This window comes from Silurus aristotelis (genome assembly GCF_946808225.1).
Source record: "Silurus aristotelis genome assembly, chromosome: 8".
NCBI classification, from domain to species: Eukaryota; Metazoa; Chordata; class Actinopteri; order Siluriformes; family Siluridae; genus Silurus; species Silurus aristotelis.
This window is the reverse complement of record NC_139581.1, coordinates 1,188,118-1,208,259: the sequence shown is the minus strand read 5'-3', so window position 1 is coordinate 1,208,259 and position 20,142 is coordinate 1,188,118. Positions and strand designations below refer to the sequence as shown.

General features: G+C 43.1%; 2 protein-coding genes and 1 long non-coding RNA gene across 6 annotated transcripts in view; 1 reads left to right on the top strand and 2 right to left on the bottom strand.

The window, feature by feature from the left end:
- Positions 1-367: 367 nt before the first annotated feature.
- Positions 368-15,106, bottom strand: LOC310729708 (low-density lipoprotein receptor class A domain-containing protein 1-like). Of its 2 annotated transcripts, XM_083548186.1 has the most exons (7): positions 14,965-15,106; positions 4,594-4,737; positions 4,462-4,504; positions 2,169-2,306; positions 1,926-2,054; positions 641-990; positions 368-443 (listed from the first exon to the last, which is right to left on the bottom strand). In XM_083548186.1, exons 2-6 carry the CDS (start codon positions 4,618-4,620, stop codon positions 836-838), a joined length of 492 nt encoding a protein of 163 aa, XP_083404312.1. In that variant the 5' UTR covers positions 4,621-4,737; positions 14,965-15,106; the 3' UTR covers positions 368-443; positions 641-835. The 2 variants fall into 2 exon arrangements, with proteins under 2 accessions (XP_083404312.1, XP_083404311.1); XM_083548185.1 differs by lacking the exons at positions 368-443; positions 4,594-4,737; positions 14,965-15,106 and having other exon boundaries at positions 633-990; positions 3,308-4,500.
- LOC310729758 lies at positions 14,409-14,994 on the top strand. Its single transcript, XR_014534659.1, has 2 exons — positions 14,409-14,667; positions 14,730-14,994. It is a non-coding gene; the product is annotated as an uncharacterized lncRNA (long non-coding RNA).
- LOC310729570 (uncharacterized protein) overlaps positions 14,908-20,142 on the bottom strand; it is a 16,268-nt gene continuing 11,033 nt past the window's right edge. For 2 of the 3 annotated variants that reach the window (XM_083547907.1, XM_083547909.1), the window contains 6 exons: positions 20,089-20,142; positions 19,887-19,991; positions 18,922-19,193; positions 18,766-18,833; positions 18,496-18,689; positions 14,908-17,214 (listed from right to left, as the gene is read on the bottom strand). The exon at positions 20,089-20,142 is cut by the window's right edge and continues 51 nt beyond it. In XM_083547907.1, the coding sequence (XP_083404033.1) occupies positions 15,968-17,214; positions 18,496-18,689; positions 18,766-18,833; positions 18,922-19,193; positions 19,887-19,991; positions 20,089-20,142 (1,940 nt within the window). In that variant the 3' untranslated portion in view covers positions 14,908-15,967. The remainder of the gene's footprint in view (positions 17,215-18,495; positions 18,690-18,765; positions 18,834-18,921; positions 19,194-19,886; positions 19,992-20,088) is intronic. The other variant, XM_083547908.1, reaches the window with a different exon arrangement.

Sequence of the window (20,142 nt, the reverse complement as noted above, 5' to 3'; positions counted from 1 at the left end):
CATCAAGAGTGTGATTATAGTCTTTAAACACTACAGAACACTGGAGAGTGAGAACTAACATGAGCACTGGAGTGTGTGATTATGACTGATGATCTTTCTACAGTCTTCTACAGTCATTATGGTTATAAAACTAGGAGCTACTGAGAAACTCATAAAATAGCTCAACATCTGCGATCATCACAGATCCAACATCAAGTAATAAGCAGGTGTAAATGGACTGATGAATCCAGGTGATGTGGATTCCTATAACCATCACCTCCTCCTGTAGCCATCACCACCTCCTTCAACCATCTCCCCCTCCTTCAACCATCTCCTCCTCCTTTAGCCATCACCTCCTCCTTTAATTATCACCTCCTCCTGTAGCCATCACCTTCTTCAACCATCAAATTATTCTTCAACCATCACCTCCTCCTGTAGCCATCACCTCCTCCTGTAGCCATCACCTCCTGTAGCCATCAAATTATCCTTCAACCATCACCTCCTGTAGCCATCACCTCCTCCTTCAACCATTAAATTATCCTTCCACCATCACCTCCTCCTGAAGCCATGACCTTCTCCAGTAGCCATCACCTCCTCCTGTAGCCATCACCTCCTACAACCATCAAATTATCCTTCAACCGCCTCCTCCTGTAGCCATCACCTCCTCCTTCATCCATTACCTTCTTCTTCAATCATTACCTCGATTTAACCTGCACTTAGAATTTGTGAAGATGTGCATCAGCTCTTCCAGAAACAGAAGATCCCAGTCATACTGGATTGGTGAATAATAATTGTTCTAATGATTTAAACAGTTTGAGATATGAATCAGAGAACAGATCATAAGATTAGATGATTTTTATTTAGGATTGGGTTTGCAGATGTATTCATCAGACCAGTCGCTGCAGTGCTGTCTTCCATCGTTACAGAAACGTCGAGGAACGCAAGTACAGAACTGAAACTCGGTGGGAACGCAGGACCACCAGTCTCCACTGCAGGGGGGGCAGCTGGCATCTGTACAGACGACACCGTAGTCACCAAACATTTATTCACTGATATATTCAATTTTAGTTTTAATTAAAATAATAATAATAATAATAATAATAATGAATTACAGCTGTGAAAAACTATGAATTACATATACTCAGTGTTCCTCACTGTTCCTTACTGTTCCTCACTCCCCCACTGTTCCTCACTGCTCATCACCGTTCCTTACTGTTCCTCACTCCCCCACTGTTTCTCACTGCTCATCACCGTTCCTTACTGTTCCTCACTCCCTCACTGTTCCTCACTGCTCATCACTGTTCCTTTCTGTTCCTCACTCCCTCACTGTTCCTTACTTTTCCTTTTTAGTGTGATTTTTCTATAAGTAAGGAAGCTCTCAAAAATGTGAACGTGCATCTACTGATCACCAACATACAGTTCAGCATCAGTTCAACATCAAGCAGAACATTTAGAGAGGAATAAATGATGAAGAAACTCCAGACTCGAACTCCCCACCTCACACGTGACCTCGTTTACACGTTTTTATTAAAGAAGGTTTTGTGCTCATCATCATTGTAATAAAAATCAATCAGTGTTTGAGTCTTTAATCTCATTCTATTTATAGATCAGTGTGCTGAGAGTCACATTCGAGTCTTTACACAGAAACTGAGGTGATTCAGTGAAGAATCTTGTGATAAAAATGATCATAGGAACATTAGAGTTATAATAAATCACTACTTTTTCTAGACTGATGTTCATTTGGAGGTAAAAACTTTTGTACTTTTATTTTGTATTTTATATTTTTTTATTTTACTGAGTGAATCTCGACTTTAACTCAGCTTCATGCTTTGTGTATTTCGTCCACCACTGGTGCAAACACACTGTAGAGGATGATCCTGAGTGGTCACTTATCCCTCACACTACATGCCATGTTAATAATCAGTACTTCACTGAAATAAACGTACAGACGCCGGTTTCGTCTGAACAATCTCCACAGTCGTTCATGTTGTTGCATTTCTTGTCGGCGAAGATCCAGAAGCGAGGATTTTCACAGCGGAAGATCAGACGACTCGGAAGGTTGTTTGGTAGATCGCCTGGAACAAGTGAGTCGGCTCTGAACTTATACATCGCTACTAGAATTATGGGGAATATAGCAGAAGAAGGTACAGGTGAAGAAGAAGATGAAGAAGAAGTGGAAAGCTGCGTACTGCATGTGATGCCGTTCTCGTCGGCTCCGTGGGGGCAGTCGGAGATGCCGTTACACAGGGCAGAAGGTGGGACACAGGTTGCTTTGTCATCACACAGGAATCCTGAAGTGTTCTCAGCTGTCCGACAGTCACGGGTATCTGAGGAGTGATACATTCATACACAGTACTGAAGCTCTCACAACTTGCTGGCCTAAATCTCACAACTTCAAGACTCAACATGATTTACACCACAGTGCTCACACACACACACACACACACACACACACACTCACAAACACACACACACACACCTCTGCACTGAGATTCACCTCCTCACATCACCCCGGTGTGCATTGTTTCTGCACATTATTGTTTTCCTGGGGATTTGAAATAAAGGCAAATTGTGTGTTTTTGTGTAAATTCTACAGGAAAGAAAACTTAAAAGTATAAACAGGTCATGAAAAAGCGTAACAACTTTTTCTTTTCTTTTTTAACAACTTGGTGACCTTTTTCTCATCATGTCCAGCTTTTCTTGAAGTGTTTCTGCGACTGAGTTTCTTCTTCTCCGTCATTCGTTGTGGAATAAAAAACAGCACTAAATCCACGTGAATATATTGGAGATTGTGCAGTTTGCTACAGACGCTGTTTGTGAGCTCTGACTAGTGACGCTCTCTGACCTGCTAGAGGACCTCAGTGTCACAAACTCACAATGTGATTGGTTACAGCGACGTTTACACTACAGGCGCCGCGCTGCTGATTCTGAAGACTCGTGTCATATTTTGAGTCTCAGCAACATGTGATGTGACGTCTGAAATCTGATTGGATAGAAACTCTAATGTAAACATACACTCCAGGAAGCCTGGCTGGACCTGACGTCTCTCCACTGTCAGGTGTTGATTAATTGTGTATAACAGCAGCTTGTATGGGACAAGTGAAAATGTGCTCTGTAAGCAGTTTTTCCTCTTTACATGGTGTTTACTTGTTTATTAAGGAGTAAAATGCACTCGTTGGAAACGTGTGTGGTATCAGAGGAAGAACACTGTTACAAGCTGTTATACCAATTTAATCAAATTAAAGGAATCCAATTGCGTATCATCAACATTCAACAGCACTTTTGGTTGGTTAATTGCAGCACACTTAACATTATTGATCACATTCACCACTGTAATGAAACATGACATTGAGGAGAACATCACACATGCAGGAGCTTTGGAGACGCCCAGCGTTAAGGCCATGCCGACTCCCAGAGCTCAGAGCCCGATACAGCACAGCAACATGGCCCAAACACACAGAACTCCTCTGCTGCAGCATCGACCACCAGCGCAACCTGAGAAACCAACATCAGCACAAGTAAGGGTGAAGGTGTGAGATGTTCCAGGATGTTCATGCATGATATAGAAGTGAAGAAGGTTCTGAGGTGAGCCGAAGAGCAATATAATGGTGTAAGATCTCACACTTAGCTGTGGATTATCACCTGATACCGTGGTCACTTCCAGCATTGAGAAGTTCAAGCTGTTATTGAAACTGACTGAACGGATCAAAATAACACTTCATTTTAATTACGTGTTTTATATACGAAAGTTTGGAGACTCGCTCTGTTTACATGAAAGTACTTTATCTACGTTTCCACACGAGCCCCCTATGTTCTTCTGGAACGTGTCCTGAAAGTCTTCTTTTTGAAACGTCTCGAGCATCTGCTGCCGGATCTCCGCAAAGGTGTCAAAACGGCGATCCGGATCTTCATCTTCGGGAAGAGGGCGAAGTCCGCAGGTGCCAAATGTGGCGTGTAGGGTGGGAGAGGAAGTGAGATCATGTGAATCGTTCTCCGACCTGTCATCATGCACGAGTTGCCGAACGGTTTAGACATTTTGCGCTGGTTGAGCTCGTCGAAGGTCTTCCTGACCTCTCGTCGTCTTCCGGTGATGTTCTTCCGCTCTTGAAATGCCTCGGACGACTCGTCGCCATATGTGAAACGTATGTCGTGTCAAACGTGTTTGTGGCAGATGTACCCAGTTTCACGCAGAATTTTCACCTTTGCTCTTCGTTCTAACTTGTTATCCATGAGGTGGGAACACACGTGGGTCAGAACAGCACCAGTTACACTATTAGTCTCCAAAGTTTTTGATACCATACTTATAAATAGCATCTTAATGTTCTGTAATATTTACATGCTTCAGTAAACACTGTCCTCTGCGACTCTTTAGTATTAAATTAAAGAATGTTCACAAACATAAAAAAACCCTGAATACATCCATCTAAGAAATAATATTGGAATATATGTCTATTTAATAAGGCTTGTGTTCTGGTGTCTCACCATTCTGTGATATTTCAGATGATTCAGATGTACTGGAGTCTCCCTAAGATGGAATTATTATATCATTCAAAATCACTGTAATCATTTTTCAGCTGAATTTCCACATTGTGGATGTTTCCCCGGTGAACTCACCTGTGGATGCGTCCTGTTAAATTTCATACTCCACAAACGGGATCTGATCAGCGGCTCGGTTTCTGACACACAGAGTCGACAGCGATTCCTGTTTCTCCGTAACGACGTTAGAGTTGTGGTTTCTCTGGAGCTGGTGTGTTATGCCTACACAAATAAAATCAGCACACCTTCAAATGCAGCATAAACGAGCCTTTGTACACACACACACACACACACACACACACACACACACACACACACACACACACACTTTGCAAGCTATGATTTGTACATTACTGTGCCAAAAGCTTCGTCTGGGTGAATCCGGGAAAACCCTCATTCACAAAAACTTCTGAATACACTGCTGTGTCTTGAACTATTTCATTCTGCTCAATGGTGAATATTCTATGAATTGACATTGATTGCAAGTGATTGCATATTTCGTCCTCTTTGAGGAAAAAGCGATCTAAAGGAAGTGACATTTGTGATGTCAAACAGGACAATCATTCCATTCCATCATCCATCTTATTTCTCTTGACTTAAACAGGTCACATGACTGCATCACATGACAAAAATATATACATATGGACTGTATTGTTCGATCTAAAAACCAGTGTAGGGCCCAGCAGTGGAACCCAGATAGTGCTGGGAATTGACCTTGTAAACTTCCGATCCAGAGTCCAATTCCGTAACCACTATGCTGCCACCTTTTAATCAACTCCAGGAGGTGAAAAACCCTATCTACAGTTTAATGTGTTCAGATTTTGGAGTTCTGGAGTTTGGTCACTTCTCCGCACACCTCAACGACAACAACTTCACAAGTATGTCACCCTGCAACTCCACAAACTCTCTGCTTTTGACATGGAAAATGGGCTAAAATGGAAAGTGTAAAAAACACTGTGAAGGTCTTCTCATATTTAGAATGGACTTTAGTGTATCTTCATCACTTACAGGCTGCTTCTACCAGAGCTCAAAGTTTCTACCCCTGGATTTTTTTGTTTCAAGGAAAAAGTGACTATTATGCGACTGACCTATAATACTATCACTTTTGATCCCATCATCTACTGGTTCTTCTTCTGCTTTAAGGCACCACCAAGCTGCCACATAACCCTCTCTGCTCCAGGGGCGCTGTATCATGCCTGCCCCTGCTCGCTGACCCCAGCTTCCTGATAAGCCGAGGTACGTGAGACCTGGAGAGGTGGATGCTCAGTGGTTAAGGCTCTGAGTTACTGATCAGAAGGTCGGAGTTAAAGCGCCGGTATCACCAAGCTGCCATTCTTGGGGCCCCTGAGCAAGGCCCTTAACCCTCAGTGAACAAGGGGTGCTGTAACATTGCTGGGAAATATGAAGAAACAATTTTACTTTTTAAGCATAAAGCAACTTTTTTTCCCAGGAGTTCTCCTTCCTGGTGGTCCACAGAACTGGTGTGTGTTACAGGTTTTAATATTTCAACACTGTAAATTGTACAAACCCGATTCCAAAAAAGTTGGGACACTGTACAAATCGTTAATAAATAAGGAATGCAATAATTTACAAATCTCATAAACTCACTTTATTTAATAGAATATAGATAAAATATCAAATGTTGAAAGTGAGACATTTTGAAATGTCATGCCAAATATTGTCTTATTTTGGATTTCATGAGAGCTACACATTCCAAAAAAGTTGGGACAGGCAGCAATAAGAGGCGGGAAAAGTAAAATGTACATATAAGGAACAGCTGGAGGACCAATTTGCAACTTATTAGATCAATTGGCAGTGTCTCTCAGAAGTCAAGATGGGCAGAGGATCACCAATTGCCCCAATGCTGCGGCGAAAAATAGTGGAGCAATATCAGAAAGGAGTTTCTCCGAGAAAAATTGCAGAGTTTAAAGTTCTAATCATCTACAGTGCATAATATCATCCAACGATTCAGAGAATCTGGAACAATCTCTGTGCGTATGGGTAAAGGCCGGAAAACCATACTGGCCCTTAGATGCCACTGCATCACATACAGGAATGCTACTGTAATGGAAATCACAACATGGGCTCAGGAGAACTTCCAGAAAACATTGTCGGTGAACACAATCAAGAAGCTCAGGCTTTTTCTCTGGGCCAAGGTTAATTTAAAATGGACTGTGGCAAAGTGGAAAACTGTTGTAGCGTCTGGCACAGATCATTTAGATTTCATGTCCCAGGCATTCCTTTTAACCTATGACATCTTCACCTCAATCAAAAGTTGAAACTTTTATTGGGGGTGGTATATCTGTAAAGTGTCACACTCCCCCTTCCAGTGACACGAAGACCATAAAACACCCACACATACACATGCACACACACACACTGATACAATAAAGCATTCCTTTTTCTAATTAAACAAAATGAATGAATAAGATGCTCCACATCCCACGACATTAACCTATACTTGTATGTATCTCCTTTATTGTTTATAGTTGTACGATAAATATCCTATTAATGTAACTCTATTAATGTGTCTCTTCTATTAAGGCTTAATTGACTTAGAATTATCTGTTCTTTACTTTCCTGACAAGGGTGCATTTCATTTGATCAGAATACGACATTGTACTAACATCCGTTATACGTTAATTACTGGTCCCAGCACGTTAATGTATACGTGTTCTAATGCTGTATGTCCCAAGTTTAATGTATATGTGTTCTAATGCTGTATGTCTGACTGGTCCCAGCACGTTAATGTATACGTGTTCTAATGCTGTATGGCATTAAGGCCTGATGTCAGAATTTATACAAAATGATCTGCTCTTCACTATCCTAATGAAAGTGCATTTTGTTTTGTGTTTTAATTTTTTTTATCAGAACATAATGTCGTAGTAACATTAGTTACACTTTGACTACTGATCTATGTATGTAATGTACCGCTGCCTTTATGCCGTCAATCCTCTCGTGTTTAGTATCCAAATGACCACAAAATTATCTGTAACTTATTTTTCAAACAATGGTACATTTTATTGGATCACGAAAGTCACCATACCGTCTTAATACACTTCAGATAAAACGTTAAAGTTTTATAGTCCAAACCATGCCCACAAACACATGAAACAAAGGGATGTTTTCCCTCCAAAATCTCAACCCATAGTATTGGCCGTTCCCCCAAAGATGGGTGGAGTTCGAGACCTTTTAAATGTCACAAACACCACAAATCGTTGGTCAGACGTACAAAACAGCTTGGAAACGACTCCCTCTTCCTTCAAGATCTTCCGGCAAGCTTCACTTCCAAGAACAACCACTGCTCTGATCTTCAGGAGAACCTGGAAGAACATCTGACCCCACCCTAACGGGCTCTTCAAAGATTTCTTTGTCGCATCCGGACTCTTGTGCAACAAGCCAATGCAAGTAACCGTTTCCTTTACCAACAAATTTAGATGCGTATTTTAAGTCTTATTGAATCTTAAGGAGAAATTAAATTCCTGTGACGATTTCCCAGTTAGGGTGTGCTTAATTTTGAAGCTTTTCCATCCCTCCTCTTTCCTTTCTCTCTTTCTTCTTTTTCCTTTCTCTTCCTCCTTTCCTAGTTTTAACTTTGGTTTATTTTATTTTTATTTTATTTATTTCTTTTGTTTGTTCATGTAGCTAGTTTTATGTGTGTTTGTCTCATTTATTAAACGCCATATTTTTCACAAGTGATTGTCTCTGAGTACGTTTTATAAATGCAAAGTTCCTGCAACATCCGGTCTGAACTACATGCTCTATTTAATTTAATTTAATTTACGGTATAAAGTAAAAGGGGGTTGTGTCTTTCTTGGCCAGGGAGATACCTCTTTTATAGAATTAATATAAAATTATACTGTCTGTTTGCCGGACGAACAGATAAATAAGTGTAATGTTAATTCCATTACCGTCAATTCAACTTAACTTAAATATTTATAATTACTTATAAATATTTACCTTTAACCCAGCCATTAGGGGGGCACAAGCCAGTGTACTCTTAGTGCCGGTCCCAAGCCCGGGTAAATGGGGAGGGTTGCGTTAGGAAGGGCATCCAGCGTAAAACATGTGCCAAATCAAATATGCGGATCACAAATGAGAATTTCATACCGGATCGGTCGAGGCCCGGGTTAACAACGACCGCCACAGGTATCGTTAGCCGACAGGGTACCGGTGGAAATTGGGCTACTGTTGGCCGAAGGAGGAGAAGGAGAGGAGGAAGGCGTCTACAGAGACGGCAGGAAAAGGAGCAGTGTAGGAGAGTAGAGGTTCGGGTTGGTACTTTAAATGTTGGTACTATGACGGGTAAAGGGAGAGAGATAGCTGATATGATGGAGAGGAGAAAGGTAGATGTGTTGTGTGTTCAGGAGACCAAATGGAAAGGGAGTAAGGCCAGGAACATTGGAGGTGGGTTTAAACTGTTTTATCATGGTGTGGATGGGAAGAGAAATGGTGTAGGGGTGATTCTGAAGGAAGCGTACAGTAAGAGTGTAATGGAGGTGAAGAGAGTTTCTGATAGGGTGATGATCGTGAAGGTGGAAGTTGAAGGGATGATGATAAATGTCATTAGTGCCTATGCTCCACAAGTTGGCTGTGAGATGGAGGAGAAAGAAAGATTCTGGAGTGAATTAGATGAAGTGGTAGATGGTGTACCTAGGAAAGAACGATTGGTTATTGGGGCAGACTTTAATGGGCATGTAGGTGAAGGGAACAGAGGTGATGAGGAGGTGATGGGTAGGTATGGTTTTAAGGAGAGGAATGTGGAAGGGCAGATGGTGGTAGATTTTGCTAAAAGGATGGAAATGGCAGTGGTGAACACGTATTTTAAGAAGAAGGAGGATCATAGGGTGACGTATAAGAGTGGAGGAAGGTGCACACAGGTGGATTATCTTCTGTGTAGGAGATGCAACCTGAAGGAGATTGGAGACTGTAAGGTGTTGGCAGGGGACAGTGTAGCTAGACAGCATCGGATGGTGGTCTGTAGGATGGTTTTGGAGGCGAAGAAGAAGAGGAGGAAAGTAAGGTTTGAAAGAAGAATAAGATGGTGGAAACTGAAGGAGGAAGAGTGTAGTGTGAGGTTCAGGGAAGAGGTCAGACAGGGGCTTGGTGGTGGTGAAGAGGTGCCGGATGATTGGGCAACTACTGCAGGAGTGATGAGGGAGGCAGCTAGAAAAGTACTGGGTGTGACATCTGGAAATAGAAAGCAAGACAAGGAGACGTGGTGGTGGAATGAGGAAGTGCAGGAGAGCATTAGGGGAAAGAGGTTGGCAAAACAGAAGTGGGATCGACAGAGTGATGAGAAAAGTAGGCAGGAGTACAAGGAGATGCGGCAGCAGGTTAAAAGGGATGTGGCGAAAGCCAAGGAAAAGGCATATGAGGAACTGTATAAGAGGTTGGACACTAAGGAAGGAGAAAAGAATTTATACCGATTGGCCAAGCAGAGGGACCGAGCTGGGAAGGATGTACTGCAAGTTAGAGCAATAAAGGATGGAGAGGGAAATGTGTTGACTAGTGAGGAGAGTGTGTTGAGAAGATGGAGGGAGTATTTTGAGCAGCTGATGAATGAGGAAAATCAGAGAGAGAGAAGGTTGGAGGATGTGGAGTTGGTGAAGCAGGATGTAGATAGGATTAGTAAGGAGGAAGTGAGAGCAGCGATTAAGAGGATGAAGAATGGAAAGTCGGTTGGACCAGATGACATACCGGTAGAAGCGTGGAGATGTTTAGGAGAGATGGCAGTGGAGTTTTTAACCAGATTGTTTAACAGGATTCTGGAAGGGGAAAGGATGCCTGAGGAATGGAGAAGGAGTGTGCTGGTACCGATCTTTAAGCATAAGGGAGATGTGCAGACCTGCAGTAACTACAGGGGAATTAAGTTGATCAGTCACACCATGAAGTTATGGGAAAGAGTAGTGGAAGCCAGGCTGAGAGAAGAGGTGACCATCTGTGAGCAACAGTATGGTTTCATGCCGAGGAAGAGCACCACAGATGCCTTATTTGCTTTGAGGATGTTGATGGAGAAGTATAGAGAAGGACAGAAGGAGCTGCATTGTGTATTTGTGGATTTAGAGAAAGCGTACGACAGGGTGCCGAGAGAGGAGTTGTGGTATTGTATGAGTAAGTCAGGTGTGTCAGAGAAGTATGTGAGGGTGGTGCAGGACATGTATGAGGACAGTGTGACGGCAGTAAAGTGTGCAGTAGGTACGACAGACTGGTTCAGGGTGAAGGTTGGACTGCATCAAGGATCGGCCCTGAGCCCTTTCCTGTTTGCAGTGGTGATGGACAGGTTGACGGACGAGGTCAGACAGGAGTCTCCCTGGACTATGATGTTTGCAGATGATATTGTGATTTGTGGTGAGAGTAGAGAGCAGGTTGAGAAGAGCCTGGAGAGGTGGAGATATGCGCTGGAGAGAAGGGGAATGAAAGTCAGTAGGAGTAAGACAGAGTACATGTGTGTGAATGAGAGGGAGGGCAGTGGAGTGATGCGGTTGCAGGGAGAAGAGGTGAAGAAGGTGGAGGAGTTCAGGTACCTGGGGTCAACAGTGCAAAGTAATGGAGAGTGTGTTAGGGAAGTAAAGAAAAGAGTGCAGGCAGGGTGGAGTGGGTGGAGAAGAGTGACAGGAGTGATTTGTGATAGAAGAGTATCTGCAAGAATGAAAGGAAAAGTTTATAGGACTGTGGTGAGACCTGCGATGTTGTATGGATTAGAGACAGTGGCATTGAGTAAAAGACAGGAGGTGGAGCTGGAGGTAGCAGAGCTGAAGATGTTGAGGTTTTCGTTGGGAGTGACGAAGATGGACAAGATTAGAAATGAGTTTATTAGAGGGACAGCACATGTAGGATGTTTTGGTGACAAGGTGAGGGAGGCGAGATTGAGATGGTTTGGACATGTGCAGAGAAGGGACATGAATTATATTGGTAGAAAAATGCTGAAGATGGAGCCACCAGGTAGGAGGAAAAGAGGAAGGCCAAGGAGGAGGTTCATGGATGTGGTGAGGGAAGACATGCAGGTAGTTGGTGTAAAAGAGGCAGATATAGAGGACAGGGTGGTATGGAGACGGATGATCCGCTGTGGCGACCCCTAATGGGAGCAGCCGAAAGAAGAAGAAGAAGACTTATAAATATTTACCTTTCTTTGCAAGCTAAATTCGCTACACTGTTCTGTGGTCAGACGAATAAAAATTTTAAGTTCTTTAAGGAAAACTGGGACGCCATGTCATCCGGACTAAAGAGGATAAGGACAACCCAAGTTGTTCTCAGCGCTCAGTTCAGAAGCCTGCATCTCTGATGGTATTGGGTTGCATGAGTGCGTGTGGCATGAGCAGCTTACACATCTGGAAAGGCAGCATCAATACTGAAAGGTATATCCAAGATCTAGGACAACATATGCTCCCATCCATCGTCTCTTTCAGGGAAGACCTTGCATTTTCCAACATGACAATGCCAGACCACATACTGCATCAATTACAACATCATGGCTGTGTAGAAGAAGAATCCGGGTACTGAAATGTCCACCTGCAGCCTGTAGTCATCTATGATGTATTCTGAATAAAATATTGAAATTTGAAACTTCCACATCACTGCATTCTGGTTTTTATTCACAATTTGTACAGTGTCCCAACTTATTTTGGAATCGGGTTTGTATTTGACTCTTATTTGATACTCTACAAAAAATGGAGACTGTGAAGGAAAGTGGTCTGGTCTAATACACTTTGTAATAAAACCAGTTTCATCTCAGGTTCCTCTTTCTTTACAACCTTCTGTTGGTCCATATTGATGCCACATCCCTCAGAGCTTAACGTCTCTCCAGGTTAAAGTGTACGAATCTCTGTTTGCACGTCATCACATCGCTAATGACAAAACCAAACAGTAATATTTATTCAGCAAAGAGATCCTAACCAATGCCCATGCAGAAACTGAGGTTCTCCTGACTGCATTCTTTTCTTTGTGAAGAGGTTTGTTCTGTAACCTATTCTCCACCTCACTATCGTGTCTGTTAGTAAATGGCTAATTGATTACCAGACGTGTATAAGAGTGGAACTGGACATATTCTTGTGTAGGCTCAGATCCTGATCCTGGTGTCAGAGCATTGTCATTTCTGAGGTTCAGCTTCACGTTCTGTGTGACGGCTTTGCCATCAGATTAGTTGAAAAGTGGTGTGTGCCAAAAGGTGCTGACTGAACATCATTTATTGATGTAGTAGCAAAAAAAAAAAAAGGAATATAATCAATATTTAATTGAATTACATTTTTATTTCTATAGTGCTTTAACAGTGAACATTATCTCAAAGTGGATTTACAGAAATAAATAGAACATTTTACAAAATGATATTTTTTACATTACTGAAACTTCCCTCAGGGGAAAATCGACATCCTACCAAAAATATACTATGCTTTGATGAAGGATCCAGTCGATCCCATGCTGCGTGTTGAATTCGGAAAACTCTCCATTATGAATATTCCTGGACCCGTTCCCTCAGGTGCAGAGCGTTCCTGGAAAAAGTGTTATTATAAACTGGGATTTCTTGACACTGTTGCCCCAGGCTTCAATTATGTCACTTATCTTAGAGAATCAACTATGAAGCCTGTAAAGGAAAAAGTGCCATGTTTGTATTTCAGTCTTCTTGCCTAAGGCAATGCTAGGCTTAAAAGCCATGTTGGTGCAATATACTTTACCCAGCTGTGGCCTGTCGTCACTGCTCAGCCTTGCTCAAGGGTCCAACACCTTAAGCCTGGGACACACTAAGCTGAAGAACACCCATGTGACCGGCCGGTTTTAGTTTTTCCGGTGTTCCACACTGTCGGCTCTAGTCGGCCAGCGTCAGCTGTTTTTTGGCCGATTCTGGATGTTGAATCAGCACAATCGAGAACTCTGATTGGCTATTTAGCTTATCAAATGATCACACACGAAACAAAATGGGACTGAAGAAAGCAAACAATGACAGAGTAAAGAGGGAACACACGGACACTTGTCATTCTTGCTCTTGTCTGCAAATTAGCAATGATTGATAAAAGCTACACAAATCCGTTCGCGGCAGCTGGAAATGCTGCTTGCTTTATACGTTCACAGTTCTAGCTCTTCCGGTTTCCCTGTTTGGATACAAAATACATACTGCCACCTGCTGGTATAGAAGAGTTCTGTTCTCTCACGCAAGCGCAGAACTTCAATCGGAGTAAATTCGGTAAATTTCTAATGGAACTTCAGCCGAGGAATTTGTGTGTTTAGAGAACACCAGTTCTCTAAACACACATTTCTACAGTATGTTGTCTGTTCAGTGACTACAGGATGTTTACAATGCGAGTACGTAAGGTACACTGAATGTCTTTATCTGGACTCACACGTCTCTGGTTACCATGTGTTCTTACCCAATCAGGAACAGTTTTAGTGCAGGTTTTTTTTTCAGTGTGTATATATACACTTGTCTGTTATCTGCATTAAAGTGAAGATGAACGTATACATCATTCTGTGTGCAGTGTTTCATCAGAAAAGACACCATGGGCATCGCAGGTCACATAGGAAACCTCTCCAAGAATTCATTTTTTGTTCAGGCATGCTAAAAAATCTAACAGTATATAAACTGTATCATTTACACACATAAATATAAACATCTCGTTTGGCCATGAGCTGCCGTGCAGGCAAACAATGAAGATTGTGACTTTTAGACATTTAATATTTTGGTTTAATTGTTCCCTTACGAGGGAAATATCAAGGTCCGTGACGTCGGAGTGACGTGGGGCCGCCTTCCCGTGGGCTCACCACCTGCAGGAGGGACCGTAAGAGACGGTGCTGTGAGGATTGGGCAGCAGTCGAAGGCGGGGGCCTGCTTAGACTGCTGCCCCCGCGACCCGAATTACGGATAAGCGGGAGAAAATGAATAAATGAATGATGAATGGTTTAATTGTTAATATTTTTACACAATAGCTTACACACAGCACAAGGAAGTTGTGCTGAAAACTCACCAAGATAGACATTTTTAGACATTATATTGTGTGCAGGATTGTAGAAATGATGTGTGTTATGGAGGACTGCACAGTGCCTGTAGGAGGCGTATCCTCAGTAACCCTGCAGTCAGTGTGCTGTGTGAATGTGAAGGTGGAAATTTAACTGAATGTGCATTAAATATAGTTGTTTTAACAAAAATTTTCCTGCTCCCTGGTGGTCTAGTCATTAGGATGCGGCGCTCTCACCGCTGCAGCCTGGGTTCGATTCCCGGTCAGGGAACCAAGCCCAGCTATTAGGGATGCAGAAGCCTTAGTGCCGGTCCCAAGCCCGGATAAATGGGGAGGGTTGCGTTAGGAAGGGCATCCAGCATAAAAACATGTGCCAAATCAAACACGCGGATGGTCTGCTGTGGTGACCCCTAACGGGAGAAGCCGAAAGAAAGTTTAACTAAAATTATCCTGCAAGATTTTTTATTTTCAAATATATTTAAGTTTCCTGTTACAGGCTCACCTGCAATTCTGTAAACTTTCAGTTAATTCCCATTGAAAGTTTTCAGTCTTGAAAATTCTCGGAATTTTGCAACCCTAGTTCGAGCGCAACGTTTTTAATTTTTTTGCCCCGATGTGAGGCTGGTTCTTTGGAGTCGGTTATGTGTGTCCTTACATTCAACCAAAACTTAGATACCACTACCCTTGGAGTGTTGCGGAGATGCAAATAGTGGTAAAGGGGAAGTGGTAGCATAATGGTTAATGCTATGGGTTACTGATTGGAGGGTCAAGGGTTCAAGCCCTAGTATCACCAAGCTGCCACTGTTGAGCAAGGCTTAACCCCTTAACCCTCTTTGCTGTAGGGATGCTGTATCAAGGCCGACTCTGAGCTCTGACCCCAGGTTCCTGACATGCAAAGAAGAATTTCACTGTGAAAAAATAAATGCATCTACTACAAAGTTGTAAATAAAATTTTCTCCCACTACGGCCTGTGGTATTGTTTGAAGGTTCTCCCACTCCGGCCTGTGGTATTGTTTGAAGGTTCTCCCACTCCGGCCTGTGATATTATTGGAAGGTTCTCCCACTACGGCCAGTGGTATTGTTTGTAGGTTCTCCCACTACGGCCTGTGGTATTGTTTGAAGGTTCTCCCACTACGGCCTGTGGTATTGTTTGAAGGTTCTCCCACTACGGCCTGTGGTATTGTTTGTAGGTTCTCCCACTACGGCCTGTGGTATTGTTTGTAGGTTCTCCCACTACGGCCTGTGGTATTGTTTGTAGGTTCTTCCACTACTGCCTGTGGTATTGTTTGTAGGTTCTCCCACTACGGCCTGTGGTATTGTTTGTAGGTTCTCCCACTACGGCCTGTGGTATTGTTTGTAGGTTCTCCCACTACGGCCTGTGGTATTGTTTGTAGGTTCTCCCACTACGGCCTGTGGTATTGTTTGTAGGTTCTCCCACTACGGCCTGTGGTATTGTTTGTAGGTTCTCCCACTACGGCCTGTGGTATTGTTTGTAGGTTCTCCCACTACGGCCTGTGGTATTGTTTGTCCTTTGTGTGAATGTGCTGGTGTTTTTGTAAAGTACTCAGTTGAGTAAAACTCTTTCCACAGCGTATACACTGATAGGGTTTTTCTCCAGTGTGGATGAGCTGGTGTCTCTGGAGAGTGCTCAGGTGAGTGAATCTCTTCCCGCACTGCGAGCATTGATACGGCTTCTCTCCAGTGTGAATGCGCTGGTGTCTCTGGAGAGTGCTCAGGTGAGTAAAATACTTCTCGCACTCTGAACACTGAAACGGTTTCTCTCCCGTGTGGACGCGTTGGTGTAACCGGAGGTTGACCTGCTGCGTAAAGCACTTCCCGCACTCCGAGCAGTGATAGAGCTTCTCTCCCGTGTGCACACGCTGGTGTCGTTGGAGGGTACTCAGCCGGGTAAAACTCTTCCCACACTGTGTGCAGTGGCAGGGCTTTTCTCCCGTATGAAGACGCTGGTGAAGCTGAAGGTTGATTTGTTGGGTGAAACTCTTCCCGCACTCTGAGCACTGATACGGTTTCTCTCCCGTGTGGACGAGCTGGTGTCTTTGGAGTGTACTGAGCCGGGTAAAGCTCTTCTCACACTGCGAGCAATAAAACGGTTTCTCCCCCGTGTGAATGCGCTGGTGCAGCTGGAAACTGGTCTGCTGGGTAAAACTGCGTCCACACTGTATGCAGTGGTAGGGCTTCTCCCCCGTGTGAATGCGCTTGTGCAGCTGGAGGTTGCCTGGTCGAGTAAAACTCTTGCCGCACTCTGAGCACTGATACGGCTTCTCCCCCGTGTGCATGTGCTGGTGCAGCTGGAAGTGATTCTGTCGAGTAAAATCTTTTCCACACTGTGAGCAGTGGTACAGTTTCTCTCCAGTGTGGATGCGCTGATGTATTTGCAGATTTACAGGCCGGGTAAAACTCTTCCCGCACTCCGAGCAGTGATACGGACGCTCCCTGGTGTGGATGTGCTGGTGCTGTAGGAGGTAACTAGGCTGAGTAAAACTCTTCCCACACTCCGAGCAGTGATGCATTTCTTTCTGCAGTTTTCTAGCACTGGAACCAGAGGAGTTTTGGTGACCGCCGGAGGTGTCTGGAGACGTCGGGTTGTGAAGTTTAATCGCTCCGCATTTCAGGAGCCTCACGTATTCTTCGTAATGGCATCTTTTGATGTGTTTGTGAAGGTAAATTTGAGACGTGTAGGAAAGCGAGCACGACGAACAGGAGAAGACTTGCATAAGCAAACTCTTCGTTTCTAGAGAAGGTAATTAAAACAGGTGTTAGAATTGAGTGCATGTGGTGAAATCTGTTGAACCAGTCGACCTCACTTAAAGCAAAAAGGCCAAATCATGTAGATTGATGACTCACATGCCAATGCAAAGGAGAAAACGAGAGACAATTTGGCATCACTACCGGTACAAGGTTCACAGAATACCCTTCAAAATGAGAAACCAAAACCCACCAACACTCGACTCCATTGTACTGGTGGTGGGAAATACACCACAAGAAGGCGTCAGTACAGAAGGAACTGCACAGTGGCCATAGGTGGCATAAGTTTGATTTATCCCTCAACACTGGCTTTTTCTACTACTATTGAGAGGGATTTTACAAGGTAAGAGTGACAGCCAACAAATTAAATCCTGCAGTTGCATTCTAGGCTCAAGGGGGCTATGGGCAAGCAGGGCAAACCTTCCAGCAACTTTACTTTAAACTGCAGCCAACTCCCCCACAAAGAAAGCTAACTGGACGTGACCCGGTTGGATCAGCTAGTAGTAGGTCTGGCACGAACTGGATATATTAGCTAGGCCATTAAAACTGCATCAAGCGAGCAAAGTGGTGTATACCTAAATAGTTCCAACAGTGATTCTTCTTAGTGGTGTTTGAAAATAATATTATGCTATTTACTTTGTTCATAGACTCCTTGACTTCTGCAGGCCTGACTCAAAGCACTCAAAGGAATCCAATCTCCAAAAGAGATGGAAGAGTGTCTGGGCAAATCAGCTACAAACTGCCCCAATACAAAGGTAATTATTACGTAAGCAGAAGTCTCTTTCAATCTTAATGAATTCGGGGTTTGCACAGGCTGCAATGCAACAAAGCCTGATACAAGACGAGGTTCTGGGAAAGTGTTCAGAGGAATCAAATCTTATTAGGATCTGACCTGAAGACTATTTCTCACTACCACGTCAGGAGAAAATCAAGAAGCATTTTTATTCTAAGGCACAAATTCTTCCCGCATGAAGCTTCCTTCTGGCCGTGTGCAGCAAATTCACTTGCTCAAGTTAAACTGAATTATGGTTTAGCAGATAATTGGTAAGAATGAGAGATATAAGTGATGAAGTTACTCTGGACTTGTACTCAAGTTAGTCCTTTTCTGCATGGACTATCCAATGTCTTACATGGACCTCCAGTACTGACTGCATTCCAAATACATATTAAACACAGTCTGCAGCACCACAGTTTATATTCTGCTGCTTATTTACAATTCTTTATGATCTATACTAGTAAAAAGGTCATTGCCATAAGTCGACCTCACCATTACCATTTGTTGACTTTTTGCTCCAAAGGTGGTCGAATGTAATGCCGATATGTTTGGCGTACTCCTCGTCGTACCACACCAAGAGCTCCTGCCCTGGTTTTATTGGTTGACAACAACGATACAGGATCTCTCCTCGATACTGGAATGCCAGGAGATTCTTCTCCTCGCTGTTACGAGCGCAATTCACATACCTGAATCCACAAAATATACCGAATGAGTGACAGTATATTTACAATAAAGGCAAGAAATCAGCACTAAGTTCTTCACCTCATCCAGTTTGCATGTGTCTCTCTCTTGGCATCTATGTATTCCTCACACTGCATGCTCCTGTATATCTGAAATTATTTATATGAAAACTATTTTGATATTGATGACCTGGACATAAACGCCAAGAAATAAATTACGATTGAAAGAGTAACTCACCACCCATGAGTAGACACTATTCATCGCTTCATCTCTGTCCACGAGATCTCCCTGGTAGGGTCCAAAGTGCACACCAACTGGAATTGTGTCTCCTTTATTAAACACACCCAAGTCTGCGTCAGAAACACCAGCCATCAGAATCTCCAGACCGAGCGGAAGGGTTTGTCTGGCTCGGTCGACGACCCCCGTGGGAACAATAGTATTGTGGATGAAGACAGCTGGGCCATGAACTGCACACTCACTGATAAAGAATGAGCTGCAATCCTCACAGTCTGGAAGGAACGATGCGATGGTAAAAAACTTTTCTGATGTCGCATAGGAATAACTTGTGTTAGTGTTGATATTTACACGCATCATGACTAATTTCTAAGCTTCCGCTGAAAAAGCCTCACCATACGTCCTTATACCAGTGGTTTCAGATCCAACCTGCACCAAGCAACCTGCTCCTGCTTTCCCTCAAAGAGAGATCATGGAGCACATGAGCATGAATTTGACCCAGATGATTCAGCCTGGGCTACAAGGATGTGGTGTTCAATGTGGGATCAAAACGTTTCTAGACTAGTTTTGTGACAAGCCAACTGATGCCACCTTTTGATACCACCTCGTATCACATTAACCTTGGAGCACTGAGAACTGGATTAAAACAGCGCCCCCTACTTATTATGTTGAACACTGAAGACTCGTTCACACTGAACTAATTGGTCATGAACAACTCGTCACTATTCTGTATTTTGAAAATGCTGTGAGGGATAAGTTGACACCAAAGTGCAAAAAGAATTAAAGATTTTTTATAAATAAATACCACAAAACAACATTCTGGTTGGATTGACCATCCACCTTGAGTTGAGGAGCAATCATCTCCAAAGTACACAGTGATTGTTGCAAGTATACATGTTTCATGCCCTAATCTGTTTGAAGGCACCTGTACGGTTTTACAGGGTTCTAATGTGTCCCTGCTATCTTACAGAGATAGTTGTCATCTTCAGGTTCCTCCTCTTTTATAGGCTTCTTCTCAAATACTTCATTGTCTTCATCCATGATGATGACCTGCCTCACAGTTGTTCCTCCACCTAAAATGTTAGAATTAGAATTTATATCCAGTCAATTTCAATAAAATTAAAACGTAAAAAAATACATTTTAAGTGTTACTGATCTTCTCAAACCTACAGAGGTCATCATCATCTTCAGGTTCTTTCTCTTCTTTTACAGTCTTTATGCATT

Coding starts and splice junctions, on each gene's coding strand:
- LOC310729708 (XM_083548185.1), bottom strand. CDS start 3,458: ATGCTGCAGCAGAGGAGTTCTGTGTGTTTGGGCCATGTTGCTGTGCTG. Junction 2,307..3,307: donor TGTCATGTTTCATTACAGTG/GTGAATGTGATC, acceptor ATCACTCCTCAG/ATACCCGTGACTGTCGGACA. Junction 991..1,925: donor TTCAGACGAAACCGGCGTCT/GTACGTTTATTT, acceptor TCGTCTGTACAG/ATGCCAGCTGCCCCCCCTGC.